Source organism: Muscardinus avellanarius (genome assembly GCF_963383645.1).
Source record: "Muscardinus avellanarius genome assembly, chromosome: 16".
Classification (NCBI taxonomy): Eukaryota; Metazoa; Chordata; class Mammalia; order Rodentia; family Gliridae; genus Muscardinus; species Muscardinus avellanarius.
The window spans coordinates 53,936,338-53,953,562 of NC_137802.1; the positions used below are offsets into that span (position 1 = coordinate 53,936,338).

At 58.5% G+C, this 17,225-nt stretch overlaps 1 protein-coding gene across 3 annotated transcripts; it reads right to left on the bottom strand.

Annotated features, from left to right (window-relative positions):
* Positions 1-3,802: 3,802 nt before the first annotated feature.
* Positions 3,803-14,825, bottom strand: UBTF (upstream binding transcription factor; the record flags this gene model as incomplete). Of its 3 annotated transcripts, XM_080712536.1 has the most annotated exons (20): positions 3,803-3,928; positions 4,020-4,166; positions 4,273-4,344; positions 4,441-4,488; positions 6,122-6,311; positions 6,410-6,498; positions 6,851-6,961; positions 7,051-7,206; positions 7,533-7,688; positions 7,767-7,880; positions 7,988-8,029; positions 8,316-8,457; positions 8,600-8,733; positions 9,074-9,184; positions 9,525-9,645; positions 9,907-9,971; positions 12,147-12,302; positions 12,399-12,482; positions 12,950-13,125; positions 14,768-14,825. In XM_080712536.1, the coding sequence occupies 20 exons, from the start codon at positions 14,823-14,825 to the stop codon at positions 3,803-3,805; spliced, it is 2,298 nt and encodes a 765-aa protein (XP_080568662.1). The 3 variants fall into 3 exon arrangements, with proteins under 3 accessions (XP_080568662.1, XP_080568663.1, XP_080568664.1); XM_080712537.1 differs by lacking the exon at positions 9,074-9,184; XM_080712538.1 differs by lacking the exons at positions 9,074-9,184; positions 9,525-9,645; positions 9,907-9,971.
* Between the last annotated feature and the right edge of the window lie 2,400 nt (positions 14,826-17,225).

A 17,225-nucleotide genomic window follows, 5' to 3' on the forward strand; every position in this document is an offset into this window, starting at 1 on the left:
ACTTAGCAAGACTCTCAACTTAGGCCCTGTTTCAAAATAAACAAGGACTGGGGATGTAGCTCAGGGGTAGAATGCCCCTGAGTTTGGCCAGGAATGGGAGAGGGGTCAGGGTGGAGGGGAAACTCATGGACAGAGCCAGGACCTTCACCCCTTCTAGACTCCAGGAACCCAGCTGAGGCCTGTGCAGTGAAGACGGGCCTCCTTATCCACGGTCATCCTGTTCCAGCCGCTTCCCACCAGAGAGCTGGGGGGAGTTAGGAAATCACGTCTAACTCTGGTGGAGCGGAAGGCTACAAGTAGGACGACCCCCAGAACCCCTGATAAGCCTTCACAGACTGCAAGGGCTTGCCTCCCAGAGTGAACCCTTGACCTCAGGGGTTCATCGTTTCCTAAGGTAGTGCCCTCTGGGTGGGAGAAAATATGCTCTCCAATTTCTCAGAGTCCTTAGTGGCTGAGAACCCCAAGTGAACAAAGAGAACTGAGAAAGTACAAGAACAGAAGCACAGCCAGGCATGGTGGCACGAGCTTGTGATCCCAGTACTTGGGTGGCTGAGACAGAAGGATTGCAGGTTTGTGGTCAGTCTCAGTTAGTGAGGCCCTCTGCGACTTAGTGAGACCCTGCCTCCAAATAAAAATATAAAGTAGGAGGCAGAGACAGGAGGATCGCACAGGTTCGAAGCCAGCCTTGCTGGCTTAAGAGACCGTTTCCAAATAAAGATATATATAAAAAAAAATAGGTGTCTGGGAGTGTAGCCTGGAGGTAGAAGGGTTTCCAGGAACTCCAGTACCACACACACACACACACACACACACACACACACACACACACACACAATATACATATATATGGTAGGTCTGAGGGTGTAGCCTGGACGTAGAAGACCCCTGGGTTCCATCCTTAGTAACACACACACACACACACACACACACACACACACACCAGAGCACAGAACATTGTGAAGGTTGCGAAGGCAGGCTGTCCATGGAATCTTTAGAAAGAGGAAGGTGGTTTTAGAAAAGCCAATGATGTGAGGCGTGGTGGCACACACTTGTAATCCCAGTATTTGGGAGGCTGAGACAAGAAGACCCAGGTTCATGAACAGCCTCAGCTACTTAGCGAGGCCCTTCGCGACTCAGTGAGAGCCGGTTTCAAAAATAAAAAGACAAGCCGGGCATGGTGGCACATACTTGTAATTCCAGCACTTGGGAGGCTGAGACAGGAGGATTGCTCAGGTTTGAAGCCAGCCTCAGCTACTTAGTAAGGCTCTCAGCAATGTAGTGAGACCATTTCCAAATAAAATAAAATAAAATAAAATAAAATAAAAAAGTAGGTCTGGGAGTGTAGAGTGGGGGTAGAAAACCCCTGGGGTTCCATCTCTAGTACCACAAAAATAAGACAAAAAGACTAAAAAATAGGGCTGGGGTTATAGCTCAGAGGTAGAGTGCTCCTGGGTTCCATTCCCAGTACTAGGGGAAAAAAAAAAAAAAAAAAAAAAAAAGCAAACAAGCTGGCTTCAAGGGTTTTCTATACCAAATCTATCGGGTCACCTCTGCCACCCACTTTTATTTATTCCAGTGACCAGACAGCAGTCAAACCTTTGTTTTTCATTTTATTATACAAAAAAAGGAAAACAAAACTTCCACAGTTGGCCTTAAGCTTAGGCAGACACCTCTAAGCCACCCCCTCCCACTTCCCGTGATACAAATTCAAGTGTGGTTGTTGTTGAAACCTACAAAACACTCCTTAAATATTAGAAAAAAAAGGTGAGGGACTGGGGGTCCTCCCACCCCAGCCATCCCGTCCCAGTGCCAAAATGCACTCAGAGCAGCCTCTTACAGCGCCAGCACCCCACCCCCACGGCCCTGTCTGTACTGTAAGAATTTTTCAGTTTTTTTAAAACAGGAAGAAAAAGCGTCCTGTTCAAAGTTGTTTTTAAATGAAAACACATTCCACTAAAACATAATAGTTCAGGGGCATCAAAATAAAAGAAATAAGGTTCTTTGCAAGGGCTCCAGGGAAGAAATTGAGCCTGTAAACCCCTGTACCTAATTCCAGGGTCAGAAGGGAGTTGGGAGTGGGGAGTTCCCTCCCTAAACCTCCCCACCCAAGCACCAGGGTCCAGGTGAAGCCATCGGCTGTCACTTGAGAGGGACATACAGCCTATCTGAGGCGGGGCCTTCGTTTCCTGCTCTACCCCGTCGGGCAGAGCCCACTTCCCCTATTCCTGGCTTCCATTCAGAGAGGGACGGTAGAGCATAAAGCCCCAATTAAATAGGTCACTGACATGATTGTAAAAAAAAAAAAAATTGTTTGACCAATTTAGTAAAAAACAACAAAAAATTCAATCCACAGAGATAAGGTGGCTTGGCTTATTAAGAGTCAAGGAATCAGGGTACCAAAAAGCTGAGGATGGCTGGCAAGGATTAGAGGGCCAGCTGCAGGAAGCAGCTTCTGCAGCCCTTTCCCAACCAAGGAGCTGAGGGCAGGGCAGAGGGGAAGCAGACCTGAGAAATCAAAGGAAATGGGGCGGCCAGACGACAGGGGGAAGGCAATAGGGACGTATACATAAGAGCTCCCAACACACTTCCCGGCGCCCAGGTTCCGAGCCCAGGGTGGCCGGGCTGGCCCCTCACGGGAGCCAGGGCGGCCTTTTCCAAAGACAAGCTTTCAGGTTCACACCATCACCTGCCCTTCCCACCTTCCTGCTGGACCTTAGGAGCAGCAGCTCAGATGCACGTGACCCTGGCAGAGGGGAAGTGGTACAGAACCATCCAGAGTGACCTCACCACCCTTCCCTGACCCAGAGACCAGGCAAAGCAGAGGCCGTGCAGAAAGGGGGAACCTGGGCCTGTTCACACCTGGGTCACCATCTCCTGGCCCTCACCAGCCCTTTCCCAGAATCACAAAAACCGCAGTGGGCTCCAGGACAGACCCTTCTCTCTTCCACACACACTTGCACACATCCACAGGTACACCCGTGCTATGTACAGGACACACACACACACACACACACACACACACACACACTCTCTCTCTCTCTCACTCTTTCACACACATCAAGACCACTTAAAAAAAGCCCCAAATCTACCCCCCTAAACCCTCCCTCTCCCAGAAATGACAATAGAGACGGCAGCCGAGATCGGTAGGAAACGTCTCGTTGACAGCTCAGAGCTTAAAAAAAAAATATGTACACATATATAAAAAACACTTCTGCCCCCTCCCCCATAAGTGGGTCCAGGCAGCTCCTTCCTGCAGGGGCAGGGGAGAGGGCCAGCAGGGGAGTGCCTGTTTTCTCACAAAGGCACCCGCCCTCCTCTCCCCACATGTCCCCCGCCTCCAGTTCCGATGCAGGGGTCCAGGTGGAGAGCCCCTCTGGGAAGGGGTCCTCCCCAGGCTTCCACCCCACCTTGGTTTGGGCTGCAGGTATGGAGGGCCTCACTGAACTCTTTGGGAGCCCCCCCACCCCTACTCCCCGGTCCATTGTCCATGCCGGACCCACAAGTGCAGAAGAGGGGTGGAGCGTGGAGCGGTCCGGTCTGTCCAGTGCTGGCTCAGTCTGATGGCTGCTCTCCCTGGAGGACTCCCAGGGCTGACGGCTCCGAGGCTGCAGAGTCCTGGCCTGGGCTCCTCCAGCCCTACCCCCACAATATTTTGATTTTAAAAAAAGAAAGAGAAAGAAAGAAAGAAAGAAAGAAAGTGGGGGAGGCCAGAGGGCAGGGGACAGAACATGGGGAGAGACACAGGTGGTCAGCTGGGGAGGGGAGCGTGGGGCTCTCCCTGGCCGCCCCGGGGGGCTGAGCCTCAGTTGGAGTCAGAGTCTGAGGAGTCCCCTGAGGAGGAGGAGCTGGAGCTGCTGCCCTCGGACTCGTTGTCTTCATCCTCGTCGTCGTCCTCGTCGTCGTCGTCGTCCTCGTCATCCTCCTCGTTCTGGGGGGAAGAAAGGATGTGGAGTCACCAGGTGGCCCGCGTCACCCGTGGGACCCAACTGTCCCCGGCCACCACGCCCCGGCCACCCCACCTCATCGCCGTCTTCGCTCTCGTCCTCGCTGCTGGACTCGGAGGAGTCGCCGCCATCCTCGGAGGAGTCCCCGTTCTCATCATCTTCCTCCTCTTCATCGTCGTCGTCCTCGTCCTCCTCATCCTCGTCGTCGTCCTCTTCAGATTCCTAGGAGGGGCACAGGAGGCACCTCAATGGCCTTGGCCCATTCCAGGTGCCCTGCTCCGCCTACCTGCTGTACAGACACCCACTCCCTTTTGGAGGGGCTCCTTACCGACTTGGACTGCAGGGCGGTCCTGCTGGACTTGGGGTTTGGACCTCGTAACTTGGTCATGTTTTTGCGTTTCTGAGGGAGAGGATTGGAGACGCAAAGGGGGCAGTTGTGAATTCCAGGCCCCGGGGTACCACCCATCCCCAGCCACAGACCTGCTCACATACTTACATTGGAGATGTATTCTTTATATGCTGCACGGACCTGGGGAGACAGACTCTGGGGAGACAAGAGGGGAACCGGGGGTTGGAACACTCCAAAACTACTGCTCAGGCTATTGGCTGAACATGCTGACCTCTGCCAGGAAGTAGGCAGAGCATTTGTTACCCTTCCCCACAGAACTCCCAATCTTTGAGTATCTGCAGAGTCCCCGGTTTGAGTTTCTGCTTTCGATGTGGCCAGACTCTTTTTTTTTTTTTTTTTTTGGCGGTACTGGGGATGGAACCTGGGCATTCTATCATGGAGCTACATTCACAGCCCTATTTTTATTCTTTATTATTTTTTTTGGTGGTGGAACCCATAGGCTTTCTACCTCTGGGCTATACTCCCAGACCTATTTTTATATTTTATTTGGAAACAGGGTCTCATTAAGTTGCAGAGGGCCTCACTCAGTAGCTGAGGCTGGCTCCAAACCTGTGCAATCCTCCTGTCTCAGCCTCCCAAGCACGAGGATTACAAGTGTGCGCCACCACAAATTGCTTTATTCTTTATTTTGAAACAGGGTCTCACTGAGTTGCAAAGGGCCTAATTAGTTGAGGCTATCGGCGAACCGTGATCCTTCAGTCCCAGCCTCACAAATGGTGGGATTACAAGCGTGAGCCACCATGCCCGGCTTGCCAGACTTCTTTTATGTGTGTGTGGTACTGGAGACAGGACCCCAGGTGTTCTATACCTGAATTATACTTCCAGTCCTATTTTTTTTCTTTTTTTGGAGGTACCAGGGATTGAACTCAGAGGCATTCTACCTCCAATTTACACCCTAGCCTGATTTATTTCTTATTTGGAAACAGGGTCTCTCTAGGTTGTTGAAAGCCTCACAAAGTTGCTAAGGCTGGCTATGAACCTGCGATCCTCCTGTCTCAGCCTTCCAAGTACTGGGATTATGAGCATGTGTCAACATGCCCAGCTTTTTTTTTTTTTTTAATAGGGTCTCACTAAGTTGCTGAAACTGGCCTGGAACCTGTAATCCTCCTATTTCAAGTCTTCCAATTACTGGCATTACAGATGTGCACCACCATGCCCAACTTTTTTTTTTTTTTTTTAAATAATACCTGGGATTAAACCTAGGGATGCTCTATCACTGAGCTGTACCTCCAGCCCTTTTCTTTTTCTTTTTTTGCAGTACTGGGGATGGAACCCAGGGGCATTCCATCTCCAAGCTACACCCCAGCCCTATTTTTTATTCTTTATTTTGAAACAGGGTCTCACTGAGTTGTGGAGGGGCCTAAGTAGTAGCTGAGGCTGTCTATGAACTGTGATCCTTGTCTCAGCCTCCCAAATTACAAGCGTTTGCTACCACGCCCGGCTAGCCCTTTTCAACTTTGAGACAGGGTCTCACCAAGTTGCCTAGGCTGGCCTCCAACTTGGGATCCTTCCATCTCAGCCTCCTCCCAAGTGGCTGGGATTATAGGATTAGTAGCATGTCACCGCTCTGGCTAGTTGTCCTTCTGTAAGCCACGCTGCACTAAAACTACGTTCCCTCCAGTTGTTTGGCCTGGGTGGAGGCTCTACAGTCAGGGCCTTCCTGAACTCAGACCTCCCCTGCAGCTCCATCACCCACTCGGTCTCTAAGCCCTTTAGCCACTGGGCCTTCCCAAACCTTCTCCCTTCCAAGGGTCTTCTGCCCTCTCACCTTGACCCAGAGATCCAGGTGCACCTTGTACTGTTTCTGCTGCTCCTCGGCCAGCTTTTTGTAGTGCTCCTTCTGGCTTTGGGAGATGCGCTGCCAGCGGCTGCCTATCTCCACCATGCGCTCCTTCAGGGGCAAGTGGTTCAGCTCCCCGTTGGACAGCAGCTCCTGGGAGAACTTCTGGTAACCGTTCCTGGAGGACAGGGGTGATGCAGGAGGGTCAGGACCTCAACCATGCCCTCCAGCTCCGTCCCCTGCCCCCAGCAGGGCAGGCTCCAGCCCCTGACTCACATGGGGGGCTTCTTGGGTTCACCCTGGAACTTCATCTTCTTGGAAGAGTTCGTAGCAGCCGGGGGTGCCCTCATCTCGCTCAGTTCTCTCTGTGGGGAAATCTGGAAAGTCATACCATCCCCCACCCTTCCCGCTCCTGGAAATACCTGCCCTAGGTCATCAGGAGAGACTGAGGCACAACCAGGGAGCAATTACGGTTCCCAAGTGCTTCAGGCACTGAACTCATGTCTCTTAAGAATCACTCTTTTTTTTTTTTTTTGTGGTACTGGGGTTCCTGGAAGCCCTTCTACCTCCGGGCTACACTCCCAGACCTATTTTATATTTTTGAAACAGGGTCTCTTACGCCAGCGCGGCTGGCTTCGGCTCCCAGTGCTCTGTGTGTGTGTGTGTGTGTGTGTGTGTGTGTGTGTGCGCGCGCGCAGGCCATGGCTTTCTTCCCACCTCGTATCGCTTTTGGTCTTCGGCTGCCTTTTTAATCCACATCAGTTTCTCCTTTTTCTCCATGCTTTTCCACGTCATCTCCATGGCTTTCAAGGCCTTCATCCGATCGTTCTGGGGAAGGTAGGGGGATATCCGTCAGCTTTGGGCAGGATCCTCTCAGGCGGGAGGGGGCAGAACATCCCTCTCCCACGCCCTGCCACCTTGAAACGGGCCAGGTAGTCGCCGATGACACTCTGCTGCCAGATCTCCTCGGCTCTCTTGGGCGACTCGGGCAGCTTGCCCCGCTCCTCGCGCTCGGCGCCCGGCTTCCTCTCCGACTGCGCCTTGAGCGCCGCCTCTCGGGCCTTGTACTTGGCCTGTGAGGGAGGCGCAGGCGTCAGCCCGCGGGCCGCCCCCAGGGGGCGCGCTAAGCCAGGCCAGCGGCGGCTCCGGCGTGGGCGGCGCAGATGTCCCAGCCAGCTCCGCCCCACCCAGCCGCTCCCGCGGGAGCCTCCGGCCTCGCACCCGGCTTCCCGCCTTCCTTCCCGCCTTCCGGCTGGCATCCCAGCCCAGTGGGAGCCGGGCACATGTGTGGGCCGGGCACCCGGGGCAGGGTGAGGCTGCGCAGTGCCGGCGGGAGGAAGTGGCCCTGGCAGCCCCTTTGGGGACAACGGCGCCAGGGGCTCTCTGAGGCAAGCCTGACCTTCTTCTTCTCGGACAAGTCGTTCCACATGCGGGCCAGCTGGCGGGTCAGCTCGCTCTCTGAGAGCTCCGGCCGCTCCTCCTGCAGCTGCCGCCGCTTCTCCTCGGAGAAAATGAACATGGCTGACACAGGCCGCTTAGGCTTCTCGGAGCCGCCCTGGGGAGGTGCAAAGGCTCTGGGTCAGTGGGTGCCGAGGGCCGATCTCCACCCCACCTGGCCGCGGGCCCTGCCCACCTTGCCGCCCTCCTGCGCGGGCTTCTTGGAGGCTGGGCTGGTGGCCTGCTTCTTGTTGATGTTCAACATTTTCTCCTCTCCCAGGACCCGCTGCTGCTCCTCCTCCGGCAGGCTCTGCTCAGGAAGAGGCACAGGGCTGCATCCGGCCTGCCCTCCAGGGCTCCTTAAGGTCTTCCCAGCTTCACCGTCTCTGCCCTCTCCCTGCCTGAAGCAACACTCACCTCAAGAAATCGGAGGAGTTCCACTTCGTAATCTTTCTTTTTCTGGGAAAATGAGGGGAATCTGGATCAGTTGGAAACGGGTTCTCCAGTACTCAAGGACAGTAGCCCTCAGCATGCCCCCCGGGGCCTGGCCTGCTCTCCCCCACAGATGATAAGCGGGAAGGCCCGCTGCTCGCATAGGCCCGGGTGCTAACCCTAGCACAGCATGTGGGAAGCAGGCATCTGGACAAATGTGACCAGTGGCCGAGTCTAGCAGGGTCAGACTTCATGACTTAAAACCCGCAGGTGGGGCCCAGAGCTTTCCGAAGGGAGTCCCTGCCCTGAGCACCTGGTCGCATTTCTTGTGGTAGGCATCCTTCTCCTTCTGGGACAGCAGCTTCCACTGCTGGCTGCAGAGCACCATGCGCTCCGTGCTGGGCACGTCCTTCATGTTGGCCATGAGCTCTGCGCAGTACAGCGAGTAGCTGTTCCTATTAGAACCAGCAGGAAGAGAGGCACACCCCGTGAACAAGTGGACCGCCAGCCTCCTCGCCGCAGAGCCCGGGCCGATGCCCTTCACTGGGCCAGCTCCCTGGCTGCCCACTTGCCCACCCACCCTGGGACTGCACTCACGGAGGCGGCTTGGTGGGTCGCCCGTCAAACTTGTCCTTGAGCTGGCGCTCAGCCTTGGTGAGGGTGGACTTGGTGATGCCCTCCTCGCTGATGTTCAGCTCGGGGTGCTTCTGGATATAGTCCCGCATGATCTCCTGCAGAGCGAGGTGGGGGCGGAGGGGAAGGGGGTGTGGGGTTAGCGGGGGCAGGGGCAGGGGGAGAGCCGCTGGGGAGGGGAGGCAGGGAGCAAAGCTGGGGGTGGCCATGTGTCTGCTGTGTCACACGCGACACGGAGCCCTGCCCTGCCCTAGCCTGAGATCTTATGGGGGTGGTCGGGGGTTTGGGGAAGATCGGGGCAGAGGCAAGGGGCCCAAAAGGCCCCTCCCTCAATGGAGGGCTGGGGAGTGACTGCCTCCCGCAGCGTGCGGTGGCACCGAGTCAGAGGGCATTGGCTCGTGAAGAGCCGGACGGGGAGGAGCGCAGCGGAAGCCTAACCTCGTACTCCTTCCGCTGCTCCAGGGCCTTATGAATCCATTTCAGCCTCTTTTTGTCCGAGAGCTGAGACCACTGCTTCCCCAGGGATTCCTTCACCTCCTTCGTAGTGGCCTGCAAACCAAAAGCCGTCAGACACACACAGGCAGCCAGGGGCAGGGGGAGGGGGGTGGGGGGCGCCAAGGCCCCCGCCCCCTCAGGCCACAGGAGGTCACGGCAGTGTCCCCCACAGGCCAGGAGGGTAAGGCGGAGATCCCGCCTGGGTGCAAGGAGACAGGCTCACACTCACACACACGCTTGCACGCCAGCTGGCCCAGGCCCTGTCCATGCAGCCCACCCCTGGGGAGGGGGCCTCCTCTCCTGCTCCCCTGCACCGTGCCCAGCCGACCTGGCGCGGCTCCCCCCTTGCCACCACCGTGCGCCCTCCACCCCTACCCCTTGGCCAGACACTCACATCTGGCCGTACTTTGAGATACACTTTCTTCTCATGGGTGTACCACAGCTGCTGGGGAGTTTTGGGCTTCTCGGGAATGTCCGACTTCTTTGCATTCTGGATAAGGTCAGGGTGATCCTCCCTAGCCAGGGTGCAGGGAGTAAGGGTGAGTAGGGGCCACTGCCAGGGCGGTCCCACGCTAGCTGCCCCACCCACAGAGCCTCCTAGGGCTTAGTGGGACAGTGGCTGCCTGCCTGTCCCAGAGCAAAATACACTATGGTCTATATGTGATTTGTCCTTCTTGCATGTCTTAGGGACGGCCAGCACCAGGCTCAGGCCGGCGCTAGTCTATCCTGCCACACCCAGTGCCCCACGGCCCTCCTCTGGGGCTCCACTGCCTTACCTGAATCGGGCCAGGTTTCGCTCGAACTCCTGTTTCTCCCTCTGGAAGTCCTGAATATATTTCATCTGGGGGGAGGAGGGGATCGGGTCACTCAGGACCCAAAGCCTATCTCACCTGGAGCTACAAAAGCCACCAGGAGCCTTCCTCCTCACTCCTGCCTCCCTGTGATACGGATGAATGGTGGCCTGTGCCTTCCAGTGGGTTGGGCTCACCACACACCAGACCTGGCGGCTGAGGACTAGAATGGAAGATACAGCCATCTTCCAGATACAGAATCCTACACACTATTTTAAGCCCCAGAAAAGGGAACTTGGCATTTCCCAGTCACTAGGTGGCAGTGCTGGGACCCCCCCCCCTTCCTACAAAACCAGGGAACTCCCATGGGGCATCTGGGGGACCCCTCACCCCTCTACCCATTGCCTATGGCAGCTGGTGTCGGACTGTCCCCTTGGGACACGGGGCAAGTTTTGTCCTGCTTCCAAAGGATTAGGGGAGACCGTGTTGAGGGGAATCAGAAAAAATCTTTGCGATACAAGTCATATCCTAAGACTGACTCCTGACTGGGGTTTTCTTCCCCATCCACTATTTCTGGGGCTTCAGCTGCCTCTCACATTCCTCAATTCTGTCACCGTCCCCTCCTGCCTCAGCCATCACCATATTGTCTGGCCGATTCCTTCCTCCAGGATTTGCTGGACCCTCAGGCCCTCCATCCCTTGCCCCCCGCCCCATCTCCAATCTTCTTTCCTATGCAAAACCCACCAGCTCTTTTCTTCCTCTTTTCCCCAAGGTCAAGAGTAGCAGTGGAAAGGATGGGGGCTCATGGTGACCAGCCCAGCCCCTGCCTCACAGATGCAGGGCAGCCTGCAGCTCACTTCCCACTGTGATTCCCGCAGAGAAAAAGGAGCAGAACCCAGCCCCCCACCTCATCGTGGTCTTCCTCAGACAAAACTGATTTTTGGAACCAGAAGGTGCCTCAAAAATATGGTTCACCCTCCACAGACAGAAGACCAGGCCCAGAGAAGTGTGGTGACTTACCAAAGGCCCCACTACACAGCGATTTGGTGGCAGAATCAAGAGGACAGGCTGAAGTCTGCGTCCCCCAGGCCAGCAACTACCAGTTCTTGTCCCTCCCTGGATCTAACCCTTTGCCTGTTAGGCCCTCCCTCCCGTCCTGTGTGTTCGGTGGCGGGTGTATAGTCCCTGCCCCATCCGTGGGGCCAATCACAGCTCCGGCAATTGTGCTCCTGCTCAGCATGGGCAGCGGCTGCAAAGGGCTGCTTTTCCCCATCCAAGCTGGTTTCGTTTTGGGGTCCGGCACCAAGGACATGTGATTCTGCAGCCCACGATTGTGACCAGGAAAAAGGGCTACTGGAGGTGGCAGCTGGTGCCACTTTTTGAGGGCTGGCTGCGTACAACTTTGTTTCCTCACCCAACCAAGGTGCCATTTGAACCGGACCACTGGCCTCTACCAACTTCTTTCCCCGGCTCCACCTTACCACTCACCATCTCTTCTTTGTGTCTGCCTCTCTCCTCCCATCTCACTTCCACCTTAAGGCTCCTTCAGTGTGTTTTTTCCTGTCTCTGCTAGGGAACCCCTGAGCTCCATCCTTGACTAACGTCCACCTCTACCCAAAGTTGCCTCCAAGGGCCTGGGACGGTGCTTCCCTTGTGCAGGGAAAGCAGTGTGTGTCCTTGTGCACAGGGAAGAAAGCCCTTGGAACACGTGGACGTGGTGGTGAGGGGCACCGAACAGGGAGTCTGGGACACCAAGTCCAAAGTCCAAGTCCCGCTCTAGCATCATTAGTTGGTTGACCCTAGTTACTCAAGGACCCTGTACTTCAATTCCTTGCCCACAAATATCAGGATAATCCCTTTTCCTGGGGCTGCTTGCATGAGGAGGTTACAAATATTAACTGAGACCAAGAGGAGAAATGTTGTAGGGGGCACGAAGCTGCTGTGCAGACTGACTGAGCAGGTGTGTGTGTGTGTGTGTGTGTGGGGGGTACTGTAGGGAACAGAGTGCTGAGGATGGTCCAAGGGGAACCCAAAGTTGCTCTGCGTACCTGCCCAGGCCCGGGACGGGGCAATCGGGCGTGGCTGCCCAGGACGCTACTCTGCTGTGCTGACTCACCCCCGTCCCTCAAAGGCCTCCAGGCCCCACCCCCACACCGTGGACCTAACATGTGGGCTGTGCCCATCCTGTCCTTCCGCCTCCCTCGAGCGCAGCCCCCTCCCCCCACCTTCTTCTTCTCTGGAAGCTCCTTGTATTTCTTGGATAAAATCTTGGTCAAATCCAGGTTGCTCATCTCAGGATGGAGTTTCGCATACTTGGCCCGCTTCTCCATGAAGAAGCGGAAATAAGGGGTCAGGGGCTTCTTTGGGAAGTCTGGGTGTTTCTAGAAGGTGGGACAAGGAAATAATGGAGGTCAGATACCATCCATTCTCTGTACCGCTCCTCCCTACCCCCTGAGCTGCTCCTCCTCATAACTCACCTTGAGTTTTTTGCCTTTGTAAGGATTTTTAACATGTTCCTGAGCATCGAGAATCAATTCTGTCAATGTACGGAACTTCCTCACCTGGAGGAGGAAGGGAGGTGGGTGAAGGGGAAGTTGGGTGTGCCCCGCAGAGCGCAACCCACTTTTCCAATGGGTCCCCACTACTTTCCACAGACTGTAGAGGTCAAGAGCCTTACAACACAGGCAACCTCCGACACCCAGCACTGGCCCGCGCCCACCTGCCCTCAGTATGGCTCCTGTGCCAGCAATTCATTCAGTCCATGTAAGCAACTGAAGCCAAGACAGTAGGTGCGGAAGGCTGAAGCCCACGGCACAGCTGAGACCTCTCGGCAGGTGCCGTCAATGCCAGCATCTCCCACGGGCACCAGGTCAGGCAGAGAGCTCGCTGGCGGCCACATGAGTACCTTGCTCGGCCTCTTTCTTTTTGTTTAGACTTTTGTGTGATTTTCCCTGCCAGGAAGGCTGAGGTAGGGGGTATGTGTCGATGTGTATTAAGTGTGTCAGAAAAGGGAGGGGGGATCAATTACCTCATTAGAAATCTCCACCCACTTGAGCTTGCACATGTCTCCAGAAAAATCCTTAAATGCCACTTTTTCCCAGTCCATATGTGACTCGGTGGTTTTGAACTTGGAGCTGTCATTGGACGGAAGGTTGTTCTTCATGCATTCCAGCAAAGTTAGCATGTCTTCCTGGGACCAGCGGTCTGGTGAAAGGGTAAGAGGCCATCAGGCCTGGCTCCTGCAATCACCCTGACCTGTTCCCCCATTCTAGAATGTCCATCCCCAGAGCCCCTGGTTGCTGAACTAGGACGTCTTTCCTTAGGCATGGCTCCACCCTCAAAAAACTGTGGTCACAGTGGATTAATGCACAGACTCCAGTCCAGACAGTGTCATGCCTAGAAAAACCAGGCTTGAACCCAGGTCTGGCTTACTTCAGAGATGCTATCACTTCTGACATGCGAGGCTGCCATGGACTCCTCTTTAACTGTAGGGGGTGGGGGCAGGGAAAGCAGCTAGCTTATCACAGAGGGAGGGAAGCAGGTTGGCAGCATATCTTGTATGTGTGTTACCAGAGGCTGAACCCAGGGGCATCCCACCTCCCAGCTACACCCAGCCCTTTTTTTCTTTTATTTTGGAACAGGTTCTTGCTAGGTTGCTGAGGTTAGCCTTGAACCTGCGATCCTCCTGTCTCAGCCTCCTCCCAAGTACTGGGATTACAGGCATGGACCACCACCCCTCGATCGTCATACATCTAAACGTGTTGCTACCTCCAAGTTCTAGGTGGGTACCCTAATCGTGCAAGGACGGGCAGTAAGGAGATTCCATGTAGATATCGCACCAACACAGCTGGGACCTGCATTAGAGCCGTGGATCCGTCACTCTCCCTCCCACGCCCCAACGCACATCAAAAGAAAACTTCTACCAAATAAGAAAAGTGGGATGGAGATGGAAGAAGCAGCTCTGAGACGCAGGAGAGTCAAGGCTCTCAGGACCCTGCTCCAGAGAGAAGCCCCAGAAGTTCCAGTTGTCCTCTCAGACCAACTCCCCAGGGAGGCAAAAAGGGGCTCTGGCACCAGCTATTTTCAGTCACTGAAATGCAGCCCGGAGCTGAGCTTCTCTGGAGGGTGGCTGCCCTGGAAAGGGAGCTCAGGGAATAGCATCCTTGATGACTGAGGACCAGGAGTTAAAAGGGCTCTTCCCTTTCATTTGCATCTGGTAACCTGGGCCAGAGTTTCTGCAGAGCAGGTCACATGGACCCACAATCCTCTCCCCTCAGTGTCCCACAGGCACCACCAGGCGCTCAGCTTCGGGCTACCTGCGACCCCTGTAATACTGGATCCCTCTGCAGTGACAGGGGTCTAGTCATACATATGTGTGTGTATGTGTGCGTGCACACACCCCATCTCTCTTATGGCTTGGGGTCGCAAACTACCAAAAGTCACATTCTCTCCACCCACCTCTGTCAAAAGCTTATCTTTTCAGTAACAATAAAAAACACCCTGACAAGTCTTCCCAGCCCTGATCCACCCCCAGGACACTGGACACACTTCAAGCTTACTGAGAGCTGACTTTCCCAGGCCGTCCTTACCCTTCAAACACGTGTGCGTGTGTGTGTGTGTGTGTGTGTGTGTGTGTGTATAGAGAACACAATTTATAGGCTCAGGACCAAATAATTAGTATTTATCCAAACTCCAAGTGTAAGGAATGCTTGGCTCTACTAATACTCAAGAACTCTCCCCCCAGTTCAAAGAATGCACACTGGAGGATCCCTTTCGAAGGAGTGAGCCCTACAGATGGCCACGTGTGATAAAAGATTTTAAGTTCATGTGGGCTAGGGGCCCCTACCTTGGCCTTTGGGGGCGGCCATTTCCAGGTCTGTGGGGCAGTCGGCTTCTCCGTTCATCCTCCAGCTGTCCAGCCACCTCCTTGGTCGCGCTGGCCGGGCAACCTGGGGTCAAAGCCACCTCACCCTTTAGAAGAGATACAGTCCCCACTCAGACCAGCTGAGAGGGAAGGGCCTATCCCACCCCATCCCAAAGGGAAAGGGGTGCAGGTCCCGATCTCAGCGAGACTCAGCTGGGGCGTTCAGCCTTAATGGGTAGGAGGGTGTGAACGTGCACCCCTTCTTTTCCGACTCTTTCCCCAGCCCCAGCCACCGGCTCCGCGGCGTGCGCCCTCCCCTGCCCACGCGAGAGACTGCTCTCAGCTCCCGCGTGCAGCGGGCGCCCGCCCTTCTCCCCCCCCCCAAAAAAAAATCTCCTCCTCCTTGGTGCGCCCGCCCCGGGGAGGCCCCAGGCTGCAGGGCGGGGGAGGAGGAAGGGCGGGTAAAGGGCGCGCGCGGCCACGGGAGCGGGCGCGCGCCCCAGTCTCCTCCTCCCGCCTCCCCCCGGCCGGTTCCCCCCGCCTCCGCAGCCTGGCGGGGACCCGGACGCCGCGCAGCCGCCGCCAGCCCCGGAGCGCAGCGGCCGCACCGCCCCCGGGGACCGGATCCGGATCCGCGGCTCCCCCTCCCGAGCTCCCAGCGCCGCGCCGGCCCGCCCGGCGGGCGAGCAGCCGAGAGCAGCGGCCGGGCCCGCGCCCGCCCCCGAGCCACCCACTCGAGCCAGAGGCGCCGCCGCCGCCGCCGCCAGCCACCCGGACGCGCCCGGAGGAGCCCGGCGCAGAGGCGCGACCGCGCGGGAGCCGCCGCCTCCTCCCCCGAGCCCGCGGCCCAGCCCCGCCGGCGCCCCCGCCCCGGCCTCCGGGGAGCCGAGCCAAGGAGAGGGCGGGAGGACAGCGCCGGGCGGTGGGGGCGCAGCGCTCCCCGGCCCCGCCGCCCCCTCCGGCGGCCGGCGAGAACTGCGCCCGCCGGCGGGGACCGGCGCGGGCTGCTCGCCGGCGCCCGGCCTCCCCTCCCCCGGCTCTCGCCGCCCGCCCGCCCGCCCGGGCCGTGCCCGCCCGGAGCTTGCCTCGGGTCCTCCCGGGCGTCCGCCGCGCCGCGGCTCGCTCCCTGCCGCGGCCCGGCCCGGCCCCGGCGCGTCCAGCCGCCGCGGTCCCCGGCGAGCGCGGCCTCCCGCTTCCCGCTCCGACGCCGCCCGCCCCGGCTCTGCGCGCCGGCGCCCTCCCCCGCTCGGCCGGGCTCAGCCGCAGCTCCCTCCCGCGGCGGCAGCGGCTCCTCCTCCGGGCGCGGCGGCGGCGGCGGCGGCGCTGGGGCGGCGGCTGCTGCTGCTGGGGCGGCGGCGGCGGCAGTGGCTGCTGCCTGCTGCTCCTCGCGGCGAAAAGCACAAAGCACAGCGCCCTCCGCCTGCAGGCAGCCCGCCCGCCGCCCGCCCGCCGGCCCCGGCCTCAGCTCGCACACCCCCCGCCGCCGCAGCAGCCTCCGCCGCCGGAGCGGGGAGGAGGAGGGAGAAGGGAGGAGGAGGAGCGGGAGGGGGCGGGAGAAGCGGGGCAGCGAGCGCGTCCTTCCCCGCAGAGCGCACACCGACCCCCGGGGAGCGAGCGCCAGCCCGCCCGCCTCGCCGGCTCCGCTCCCTCCCACAGCCTGCCCGGGCGGGCTCCGCGGGGGGCAGCTGGGAGGAGGGGCGGGAGCTGGGGACCCGGGCGGCCGAGGCGGAGGGAAGGAAGAAGGGGAGGGGGGTGGCGGCGGCGGCGGCGGCGGCGGCGGCTGCTGCTGCCGGGGAGGGGGGGCCGGGGCAGGGAGACACGCAGCCGCCCGGATGGCGGCGGGGCTCGGAGCCGGGGCGGGCGGGCGGCGAGAGCGACCTCGCCAGACCCGCGGGGGGACCAGCAGGCGCGGCCGGCGGGAGGGAGGGACGAGGCGCGGCGGCGGAGCGGGTGCCGGAGGCCCCGGCGCGGGCGGCGCGGCTCCGGGGCTCGCCCCCAGCCCTCCCGGCCCGGCCGGCCTCCGCGGCCGCCCGCACGCCGCGCTCCCGCCGGGCGGCGCGGGCTCCCGCGCGGGGCTGGTCCCGGAGCGTGGCCGCCGGCCGGGGCGCACGCCGCCGATCGCGGCGCCGGGCTGGGGCGCCTGCCTCGCGGTGCCCCGGCTGCCGAACGGCACCCACAAAACTTAAAAAAAAATCACCTCTGGCCCCCGGCAAACAAACAAAAAATTCCCTCCGCTCCTAACGCTCCGGAAGCGGCGCGCGGCGAGGCCGGCGGAGCCGCTCCGGGGCCGGATCCAGCCAGCCGGCATGGCTCCCGGCCTGCTCCGGCGCGGGCGGCCGCCCCTCTCCCCGAAACCCGCGGCCCCGAGCTCACCTACCGCGCGTGCGGACCGCAGCGAGGCCGGGGCTCCCGGGGGCGCGGCGGGCCGAAGAGCCGAGCC